This window comes from Chelonia mydas, chromosome 2 (genome assembly GCF_015237465.2).
Source record: "Chelonia mydas isolate rCheMyd1 chromosome 2, rCheMyd1.pri.v2, whole genome shotgun sequence".
In the NCBI taxonomy this organism is placed as follows: domain Eukaryota; kingdom Metazoa; phylum Chordata; order Testudines; family Cheloniidae; genus Chelonia; species Chelonia mydas.
Window position 1 is genome coordinate 198,347,296 of NC_057850.1, and position 11,985 is coordinate 198,359,280.

Sequence of the window (11,985 nt, forward strand, 5' to 3'; positions counted from 1 at the left end):
CTGCTTGGGAATGGATCTTCATACGGCTGATGTCCCTCAATAAGAAACACCTAGGCATAGACTAAATCAGCTGGAAAATTCCAAAGCAATGTTTTCTCCATACTGCTGGGAGGGCAACCAAGATCTTGAGATTTAATTTTAAAGGTTCCACTCCACCCATAGAAAGCTCCACATATCAGATTTGCTAATTCCAAACCTTTTTTGTCCAATAATTTGAGTTATTATCCTAAAACCTCACCCTGTGATGATGTCCCTCCCCATACTGTTAATATAGGCACTCTTCAGACCTGCTCCCTCATAGCAATGAGTTCCTTGAACTCTCAGTGAAGTCTATGGGAGATAACACTCAGCACCTCACAGCACCCAGACCTGAGACAGATGTGAATTCAACTTACTGGTATTATGTAGTCCACATTCAGCTGTTCCCCTCTGAGGCTGGGTTTATGTTCTGTGCAGTAATGACATAACATGGCAGCCTGGTATTTTGCTTCCTAGGACAATTAGCAATAGGACCAAAAGGGGAAAGAGGGCTTCCAGGGCCTCCAGGGAGATGTCTCTGCAAACCCTCACAAAATGTGAATATCCCACCATATGAGGAATCCGTGATTGGACACAGCTATCCAAAAGTCCCTGCGGTAAGGGAGCTTGTTAGGAGGTTAAGTAAATGATTTTTAAGCGCTTTGATTTTAAAGGCACTGTGTTGGCCAAACTTTCTGGATCAAAGGGAGAACTTGTCTAAATGTCATAAGTGTGCTTCAGAGTTTTATTTCTAGTATATAAACCTTGAGAGTCAGTCTAGGTGAGGGACTTGTATCCTATAACAAGCCCCAAGACTTGGTGTTTTTAGATACTATTGACTGTCTTGAAATAACACTGACTTGGGTATGTGGTTTAGCCCATTTCTAGCATTCCCTATTTTGGGATTGCAGACATTTGCTCTGACCTCAGTATATTTTGAGGTTGCTTTTATTATTGATACTCAGTTTGAATACGTTAATGGGTACTGGATAAAGGAGGCAATCTTGGAAGCCATATCCTAATAAAACTGAGTTGTCATTGGTTGCATCCCACCACCTCCTGAGCAATGCTCCCTTCTTGGCAATTCTACTGGCTTACTCCATTTGTCCTTACTCGTTTGAGTGTTAAGAATTTGGATTTAAGTTTGCACTTATATGTCTCCTCTTCAAAGCCATCTTTGTGTGCACCATTGGAGTCCCCTTATATCACCTAAAGAAAATTGACATGCTGAGACAGATGCACCCGTAAAAGATCAGGAGAGATATCTCCTGGCCTGGCTTGCTAGGTTTCATTATGAGCAGGATTCCAACCAGAGCTGGATAATTCAGTAGACACCTACTCACATTTACAAGTCATCATTCCTTTCACAGCATGTCACAACCCTAATGCTTTCTCCATTCTGGGAGCTCTTTGTTGGCTTTGTGTAAAGTATCAGCTCAGGTTCGCATGTCATTAACCCGCTTCAGTCTTGTTCTCCGTAACTGTGGCTCATTTTAATGTTTAGATTTGTTGTAGTGTTCAGGATACGAAGGGTTCAAACCTGTAGCAGCTGAGAAGACAAAACTGCCATTTGATTTCAACTGAAGTTAGAGCTACCGTATTGGGCCTTCCTCTTTTAACCACGAATGCTTTACAGTTGCAGATTCAACTCTTGGTGGGGGAGGGAGACTCTAGTCTTCCCTGTCTTCCTTCATTTGAACTGAAGGCATTTTTATTCCATGCTGCTTTTAATGGTGCTGAGTTTTGTTAGGGGCCCTGGGATATTGTCATGCTATGTAAAAATAAATTACCCTTGATTTTTTAAAAAGAACTAATTCTGTTTATCTTAGTGGAAGTCAGGCTCAGACATTATGTTACTAAATCCATTTTCTTCAGATGCGTTCCATTTACTTTTTCTTAATTTAAAAATGTTTTGAATCCTGCTAAAATTAATTTGATTAAACTGCTAAAGGAAGAGATTACAGCTTAATGCCTCTTGCTGCCAAATTTCAATGGCTGAGACATAAAAGAATTTGGGAAGGGAGAAGCTCATTCTATTTCTCCTAGTTTTGAACTAATTTTTCTATTCAATTAAAAATTTTGCTTTGGATAGAAACAGACACATACAGAGAAGTACAGGTTTCCATGCCAGTGAAGTCTGAACAAAGTAATAAAAGCTAAGTAGGGGCTCTAGCAATGCAATTAATTGTTTATTTTGCAGTGAATGTGCATGAAGAAATGGTGGCACACTCAATGTATCCCCAAAAACCCTTTTGTGTGCATGTGTTTTGTAACTGCTCCTCCAAAGACCCATTTGTGTATAGGAGCTTCTGCACAGGCATGGACTGGCACAAGCATTGTTGTGGGAATAGCCGTTGTGCTGAGTTCAAAAAATTTGGTCCTAGGAAACTGAGACACTAGCTCTTTAAAACTCATCTCTCTTAACAATTACTAGTTGTCCTTGGGTGACCTGGAAACGCACAGGTTTACATTTCAGCCTGGTTTTATTAATATAGTGCTGCTTTTGGAATCAATCTATTAAATAATTTTTCTGTTTGATTATCAACATACGTAGAGCTGTTTGTCAACCCTGCAAACTAGACCCCATGACTGAAACGCTGTTTGAAAGGATCCTCAGTGATTTTGTTTTCTGTGTCCCAGATTTTTGTGGTGAACAATCAGGAGGAGTTGGACCGGCTGAATACTGAAAATGCTTTAGCCTTTCGAAGAGATCAGAGATCTCTGTATTTCAAGGATACCATCGGATGGCTTCCAATCCAGGTAAAAACAGGATGAATTTCTCAGAAGGCATCTGATTTCATGAAGATTTATGTTCCATTTTAAAAACAAGATTTGTGCTTTTGAACTTTGGATTGCATAAAGAAAAATTAAAAGAAAATGCTCATTTTTCCCCAGTGTTTGAGCACCTAATTATTTTCTGTGGAAATTTCTCCTAAAAAGTGGAGCACTGCCAGAACTGATTAAAATTTTGGAATTCGTGTTCACTGGAGTCTTAACTATTGGCGGTATTAAACTGTTAATGGTTTCAGATTTTGGTAACCTCCCTGTGAGGCTGGCTCAACTGGTGAACAAACTGGGGTTGAATTTTGTGTATTAGAGTGGTGTCACGGGGCAGGACTCACCCCTGCAGCACCTCCTGCTGGTCTCTCAGGGAATTAGCTCTTCCAGCCTCCGGAGCGCCCTCTGCAGGCTGGTGTCCCACTTGCCCCTGTGTCCCTCCCAGACCCCACTGCCCCTTTCCCTGAGGTGCTGCCCCCTGGCAGTACCCCACATAGATCTGGGTCTCCCCTCCCCAGGGAACCCCCACCCACTATCCCCACCTTGCCTCAGTCTTTGGCTGTCCTCTGCAATGCCAGTACCCCTTTTTAGGCCATCTGCCAGGCCTGCAGCCTGGGGCTTTTCCAGTCTGGAGCCTCCCAGCTCCTCTGGCCTTCCCCAGCCCTGCTCCACTCCAGCTACCATCTCAAGCTCCCCAGCAACCAGGCCCTTCTCCCTCTAAAGGCAGAGAGAGAGAGTGTCTGCTCCTGGTCCACTGCCCTCTTATAAGGGCCAGCTGAGCCCTGATTGGGGCATGGCCAGAGCTGAGCCTGCTTCACCCAATCAGCCTGGGAAGTGCTTGTTCCTAGTCACAGCCCTCTCCTGGGCTGTTTTAAGCCCTTTAAGGCCGGAACGGGTGACCACCCCACTACAAGTAGCAGAGAGGCTTTGGTATTTGACCCATAAGGCAAAATGTAACAGGTTTGCCAGAGTGTTTGGACCCTGTACAAAACCATATCTCATGAGAAGTTGTGAAAAACACAAGTTTTGTACAAATGCCTGCAAACCAAAACCTCTGAGTTGCACACAGCTGTAAGGGTTTGATCTAAAGGTCACTGAAGTTGACTTCTGTGGGCTTTGAATCAGGCCCTGTGTGAGACCCTTTTAGTACACACCTTGAAATAACATGATCTGAATACCTGGTTACAATGTAAAGCAGTTCCCAGAGGTTCCGCTGTACTGACACTTCCTGAAAAATGTCTCTTTGGAGGCGGGCTCAAATCAAACCTTCAGACATTCACTAAACCCTGAAGAAGTTTAGATCCAGATCCCAGGTTCCCAACTGGCTCAGTAGTAGGCCACACCAAATCCTGGAAAACCCCAAACTTTGGCAAAGATCCCATTTGGATCCAAACTATGTGGCTTGTACCCATCTCTGTCACCCACTTTACCTTTTTAATGATAACAAGACTGATAGTTCAGTTCTGGTAATTGTCATGTGTTTATTTGGATAGCTTACCCCTTTCTATCCTGTGGATTACCCTGTAGAGGATGGTAGCACCTGTGGAGATGGCATCATCCAGGATGGGGAAGAATGTGATGATGGCAATACTATTGTGACAGATGACTGTATAAGTAAGTCACATGTGGGAAGTGTTATTTCTTTCTTTAAACAAACCATAATGTCAATCACATGTGCAGTCCATGACGTCTTATGTGGGACCTTTAGGCGACTGTTTGCAAACTGAACACCGATGTTGAAAAGGAAGGTACGACAGCTGCATTTTGAGTAGATCGGGCATGCAAGTTGCTATAAACTCTAGGCAAAATAATAACTTGTATGTAGTCTTTTATCTCAAAGGATCCCAAATATGCTTTTCACACTTCACAAACAGGAATCCCCTCTGAGTTAGAACATGACAAACGTATTTTAAAGGGCCTGATCCTGCAATTGATTTATATGCAGAACTTCCATGGAAATCATTGGGATTTTGAGTGCAAGACTGTGCCTTGTTAGTGCATTGTACAAACATTTAGGACAGGAAGTGGAGATGACTGCTCTAACCAGTTGAGGCTACAGGTGAGGATTTTAGGTAGGCAAGATCTAATTACCCAGCTGGGAATTTGTCCAGGCTATTGGGACACAAATATTCCTATTTCTGCTAGAAGGAATTAATAATGGGCCAGATCCTGGTCCCATTGAGATTAACTGCAGTTTTTCCATTGACTTCAGTGGAATCAGATTTTGACTCAATATGTGCACTTCTAGGTCTACCCAGGACTGCTTCATTCTAAGTAAACTTAGCTTTCATTTAGCTGGTCACTGAAAGCAGAGGCCAAATGATAGCATACAAACATGGAGAATAACTTCAGAGCTACCTCTGGCACTCATCACCTCATCCCTTCCCCAGACATACATACAGCAGCTCTTCACTACTTTCTAGTCACTTTTAGCAGAACACAGGAGAGATGAGCCTTTTTCACAATGCAGAGTGAGTTTGCTGACTCTGAAAAATGCAAGCTTCTTTTGTCCCTTTTATATCCACCCCCTTTCTTTGTGAGCACACTCTGTCCCAGAAAACCCATCACATTACTGTAGAGTGCTATAAACTGAGCATAGTTTCAAGTGACTAGAGCCCTTGGGACCTATGCAGTTATGACACTGATGTGAAAAAAAGCTGAAAACTAAGCACCCATGAAAACTAAACAAACATTCATACATGGACCTATGTACTTCTGCTAGTGATTCTCTTATGACTGAATCAAAAGAAAACAGCTAACTTTTGGATTGATTTAATTGTATAACAGATTAATTGTTCTTTATATAGAAGCAACAATTTCTGACAAATAGATCGCTGGTGTAATAAGTGAGTTATTTCCAGGGGAGACCACCCTTCCTTCTAACAAATAAACAATTAGTAAATTACCAAATTTTCATAATTATCCTCAACTTCCCCATTCCTTCTGCATGCTCATTTAATCAATGTAGTTTGCTTAACAATGATTAAATTCCCTTTAACTTTTGCTTCACAGCTAAATGAACATGGTCTCAACTTTTAAAGTTATGCTTAGCAAAATCACAGACTTTAAAATCAAATGCCAGTTATTGACCAGCCAAAAATGATTACAGTGATACAGACAGGAATTGCCATAAAAAGTCAAGGTTGGTTCACGATTACCAATCCAAGGTCTCTCTGAATACCACAGTTTGGACCTAGCCAAGGCCTATTCCCACTTAAGTCAATGGGAGTTTTGCTACTGACTTGGATAGCTTACTTCCTGCTGCTTGGAACAGGAAATAATTCTGCTCTCCCATCTTGGGGTAACCTTGCATGCCTATTGACATTGCATTGGCAGTCACTGTACACAGATACATGGGATTTTTTTTTTATGGAGAAACAATAGATCTACATAACACAGCCCTGTGTAGGGGAACCTACTTTCATAATATACTTGGATATTATGGGATGCCAAGGAGAGAGCCAGGTTGGGATTTTCAAAAACACCTATATGATTTAGGAGCACTAGTCCCAGAGCTTTCAATGGGATTTGTGCTCCTAAGTCACATAGGGGCTTTTGAAAATCCAACTCCCAAAGTTTATCCTAAGCATATTTTATGCTTCCTTTGGTTAATTCCTAGAGCCCTGTCTAACCTAAATTGTTCCCTTTTCCTAATCACTTCAATTTGAGTCAAAGAGCATTCTTTATAACGAAGAGCAACCAGCCCTTTCTGAGTGAGCAGTCTTACTATGATGCCAGTTGGATTCCCTGTTTCATGTTGTGCCCTTAATAATATGGTCCTGCTTGTCTTTCCTGCATCCTTGACTTGGTTGTCTCAGTTGTGAAGGTGCCCTTTTCTTGCATGTTCATTAGGATGCCACCATGCTTACTGTGGAGATGGCTACCGACACGAGGGAGTAGAAGATTGTGATGGAAAAGATTTTGGATATTTGACATGTAAAACATATCTCCCTGGGTATGGACAAACCTATCTTCATTTTATTTTTTGACTGAGCACTAAAAACAAAAGAATGCTGCAAGAATGTATTTCCCTAAAGCATGTGTGGTTATTAAAGCATGAATTGGAAATGATGTTCATATATAGTTTGATTGTATTGTATTAACTTTTAGGGCTAAATTCAACTCTCAGCTACATGCATGTGATTCCTATTGTGGTTAATGAGAATTGTACACACATGTTGCATATATGGGCATAATTGCCCTTAATGTGTTAATATATCTTGGAGAATCTCAGCTTTCCTGCTTTTCTGATGTTCTCATTAGACTAGTTTTCATAACATTTTCAAGAGTAGACAAGTCCAGAATTTCTGCTGTAAAAATAAGGACATGTTAGTTACATGGTAAGAAAGAAAAAAAAGGCACAAAGCCAATTTCATCCTTTGCATGTCACCTTTACTGGGAAAGAGCCCAGCTTGTGGGTCCACCACCTGGGATTCCTTTGATTCCGAACCAGTCAGTCATATATTAGTGCAGGCATTTTCAAAGACCAGAACGATCTGCAAAAAATACTAAACAAAAGCAAAGCTGTAATTCTGCTTGGCAGCATCCTTCATTGCAACATCTGCTTATTGTTGATTTGCCTGGTCTGCATTTGTGTAAGTGGCTTCCTCTGGTCAGCATTTTACCTCCAACAGTCATACCTCTATCTCACTGTCAGGTATCATTACTATCTAGCAGGAAACATTTAATTTGTAAATGAAATTATCTGCAGAGTCCTCATAGTTTGTGAAACTATAATGTGCTAATTGACAGGGATAAGAAACCACAGGACATTTCTGCAACCTGCCTGTTGGGTTAGTCCTCCTAGTGCAATTGCTGGAACAGTCACAGACTAAGAGCTTGCACAGCTCGATAGGATCGATTGCTTACGCCAAGATTTACAAAAGTGACTAGTTATTGGGGTGCCTGAATTTTAGGGGACAACTTGATATGTCTTCAAGGGGTCTGGCTTTCAGAATGTGGTGGGCAACTCCCTTCTGAAAAATCAGTCTCCCCTTCATTGTCTTAAGCTGGGTACCATAAAAATGGAGACACTGAAAACCACTAGTGACTTATGAGAAACCTCAGCTTCAACGTGTACCTAGATTGTGAAAGATAATTTAAGTTGTCTTTTTTAAAAACGCTCATCAAAATTGCATTTGTATAAAAATCTTGGGGTCAGGACTTTAGCTTGCATAAATCATCACAGCTCAATTGAAATCAATGAATCTAAGACAATTTCTCCTGCCTCCTACATACGCACACACGATACCATAATAATACTTGGCACCTATATAGTGTTTTTCACCAGGTATCTCAAAGTGCTTCGTCATGATGTGTATGTATCGTTATCCCTATTTCACAGAAATGGACAATTGAGGCACGGAATTTATGGACGCAATCTAATGTCTATTGAAATCAACAGAAAGACATTCGTTGACTCATTGGGTTTTGGATTAGGCCGTATGTGATTTACCTAAGATTATACAATGAATTTGTGGAGGAAGTAGGATTAGAAAAATTCCCATTGACTTCAATAGGGTCTGAATTTTACCCCTAGTGTATATTGGACTCTGCTGGATCAACTTCACTGGCAGTGGTGAATGACATAGAGTATAGCTGGAAATTGTACCTCTGTTTTGCTGTCAGATGTATTGGTAGTTGGTGTTTCTTGTTTTTATATTTATGTGAACAGACTTGATTCCTCCAGAAAGCTACTCCCAGAGCCTATGCACAATGTGTTGGCAATTTGGGTACTAAAGGGTTCTAGCAAATTAGGCATAGCCAATCTATATACAATATTTGTAAATTTATAAAGGAGAAAAAATGCATTAATGGTCAAATATTTCATACATTGCAACTGATGCACATTCTCTTTTGTCTTAGGTCTTATGGAAAATTACGGTGTACTTCTTATTGTTATATTGACTCTACACAGTGTCGGTATTTCACATGAAGGAAAAATGGAGGTGGGTAGCATCCCACATGTAACAGAAACACCAGGTGCTACACTATCATCAATCCGAGAAGGACTGGGAAATCTACAAAACCTCTGTGTGGGGGAAAAAACAAATATCATGCTGCTGATGGCTCTTTGAGATGTGTTTTTTTTGTAATAAGTCTGACTGGAAGAAAATAGGACCACTGCATCCTGTCTTAACAGAAAAATGTCAAACAGTGTTTGCCAATAAGACTTGTGTTTCACATGGCTGCCTATGGGAACTGCTCTTTGTCAGAACCGCCAGACTAAACCACTGGAAAACTGAATTTCACTAAACAGGAATATTGCGTAACAAGACAACAATACCTCAACTTAGTACTGTTAGACCTAAATACAAACTCTTCAGGGTTTTTGTTTTTAGACTTTCTCAGCATAAACACAAGGCATATCCTAGATGCGGTGTTTATAGAGACTATATACTCTTTTACTACAATGTGAACTTTGTATGCGTTGTAGCCGCATGAATTATAGTTTCAATGACTACAAATTAACCAAAACCCTTACCGGTGGATTCAGTCCAGTAAGTGTTTTTAAGGACAGCAAATCAGGGAAAGGAACTGATTGACTTTACTGACAGTTTATACAGTAGATAAGAAGTTGAGATATGTAGCTATGTTTGTGTGTGTATGTGTGCGTGTATGTATGCATATACAAGTGATTCATACAGGGCCCACAGTTGTTGAACACAAAGGCCAAACTGGATGGACAAACTGTGGAATGGCCAGGGAATGTGGTCTCCTAGGAGGAGATCAGACTATAAAAAAAGGCAAAAATTTAACACAATTCATTTTCTTATCCTTTGTCAAGCTGGCTGTATTCTGCGTTATTACTGATCCCACATCGACTAGGATGGTTTAGTTTAGATCTTTCCAGGATAGCATAAAAATGATTGTGAAAATTAAAATGTGGACATTTAGTCGTTCACTTTCACTTTGGTTTCTACACCAGAGGTCATTACTTTCCCCTTTCTTTTCCTCATCCACCTGATCTTAATCAGTTATTTGGTCAAGTTCTACACTCCAGATTTCCTGTCCTATCCATTGCTGTCTGTTTCTACTCTCGTCTAGCATTCAGTACTATTAAATATATATCCTTATTTTCATATCTCTATAGGACTAATCTCATAATAGTGTGTTAATGGATTCTCCTTCAGTCTATATGCTGTATAGATTATATACATATATATATATATATATATATTGCTTTTATTTTTCAGAAAAGTTGGTCAAATTGTATGTGAGCTCCAATAGCTTTCAGGGTAATTGATGTATTTGTTTATTAGTAGATGTTTAAAGAGCAAATTTTATGTGGGAAGAATATTGAATATGCTACATGCAAATGTAACAAGTTTGCAATCAAAGGAATTTAAGGTTATAAGCCTCACACTCAGGTCTCATTTTCACATGGGCCACTTGTTTCTGCTTTGTGATAAATCCTGTATGTGAATGTTTGAAATGCATGAGTTACATGTACCAGTGACAGCACTGAACAATTGTCATATATGCAGTTACTTCTGTAAAGGTTAACTAACGGTGGATGTTAGGTTACAATGATAATACATTAAAACAACCAACCAATATATACATCTTTTACCACATGTGTAGAAGACTTGGCTTTAATTCTGCATGCCCATAGTAATATTGGAATTCACTGGTATAAAAATAAAGGCAGTTAATTCACTCTCTGTGGCTCTCTCTTACCTGTATTATTTATGCTGTTATGAGGCAAGGCCAATATTGCTTGAGGTCCAGCTCATTGATCTTATGATCAGTCTTTCTTTTCTTTTCTTCTTTCAGTTTTTTTAAGCAGAGGTGTTAATAAATTATCATTGTTTAGTTAGATTTGTGTGGTTTGTGTACATTTCCTTAACATCTTATATCCTGTGGAAGAACAGCTGTTTGACCTTCATGTAAGCAAGCTGTATGTTGGTACAAGCTGAAGGTGTAAGCTACAGCAGTGCCATAGTAATGCTGGCCATATGTTCCTATGGGGAGGCACGCTGCAGAAAGAGTGCAGTGCTAGACATTATCCCCAACGCAGGACTGGGGGTTCTGATAGGACCTACTCCTTTATAGAATTCCACAGTTGAAAAATCTGTAGCAGCCTTTGGTCCATATTAACTATCTTCTGCTTAAAGCGACATCTTCTAAACATCTATAATGGCAGGCCCTTCTTTTATCTAAGTTTGTGCCCTTTTGTTTTTGGCCCTGTTGTGCCTTTTGAACAGTTGTATGACGTCCACCTTCTCTCTATTCCTCAGAGAGCACCTTTTCATGTATTTATGCCTGCTCCTATATTTTCCACTCCAAGCACCTGATGAAGTGGGTTCTAGCCCATGAAAGCTTATGCCCAAATAAATTTGTTAGTCTTTTGCCACAAGGACTCCTCGTTCCTTTATACGTCAGTCATGTTCTTTTCCCCTGCACACTCTCCTCGCTTTCTCCAATGAATTCATCTCTATTTCATCTAACTGCTCCATGCAGCTGCAACCTCTGAGATACTCTAAAAATCCCAATGGCCCTTCTCCTTTAGTTTTTCTGCAATATATAACACCCAAAAAAACCTATGTTAAAAGGATGTTATGGTTGCAAAGTCAAGCACTCCAAAGTTAAGCAACACCAGAATTAAGGTTGCCCATGATGTGATCAGATAGTATGTGATCGTGTAATTAAAGACTGTATCATAACGCATACACACAAGAGGGCCAAATTAAGGTTACACAGTTAGCCTTAATTCTGGCATTTTCTAATTTTTAAGTGGCTGACTTCATAAACTTAATGTTATTTGAATGTAGTTTTAAAAAAATATATAATTTCCTAATTTAAAAAAACCCACTTTTTCATGACCCCCAACTCAGGTGATCAACAGGGTCTGGATCTTAGTGCCACAGCACAGACCTCTACCACTTCAGTAACTGGTGGCAATAGCAGGCTGTTATATATGGACCAGCCACTAAAAGGGGATAATACACACATTTTGCTAATGGGTTTTGAAGATAGTTGCTGACAGCAGAGCACTGCATAGCAATTCTGGACTCCTGGGTTCAATTCCAGGTCCTAGAGAGATGTGTACTCTAATGGTTATAGATCCTTCAGCCTGCCTCCTCCCCCTCTCTTCTATCAACGCCTCTACTCCTAACCTCCACTGCAGCTCTCCTCCCCCTCAGCTCCTATCCAACCCCTCCCTTTGACCCAGCTCCTGTCCCCTTC

The 11,985-nt window shown here is 40.3% G+C and overlaps 1 protein-coding gene across 1 annotated transcript in view; it reads left to right on the top strand.

Annotated features, from left to right (window-relative positions):
- The window catches only part of COLQ (collagen like tail subunit of asymmetric acetylcholinesterase), a 67,966-nt gene extending 57,349 nt beyond the window's left edge, over positions 1 to 10,617 (top strand). Inside the window, exons 13-17 of the mRNA XM_007053250.4 lie at positions 496 to 635; positions 2,659 to 2,778; positions 4,290 to 4,410; positions 6,649 to 6,751; positions 8,662 to 10,617. Coding sequence (XP_007053312.1) covers positions 496 to 635; positions 2,659 to 2,778; positions 4,290 to 4,410; positions 6,649 to 6,751; positions 8,662 to 8,731 — 554 coding nt within the window. The 3' untranslated portion in view covers positions 8,732 to 10,617. The remainder of the gene's footprint in view (positions 1 to 495; positions 636 to 2,658; positions 2,779 to 4,289; positions 4,411 to 6,648; positions 6,752 to 8,661) is intronic.
- Positions 10,618 to 11,985: the final 1,368 nt, after the last annotated feature.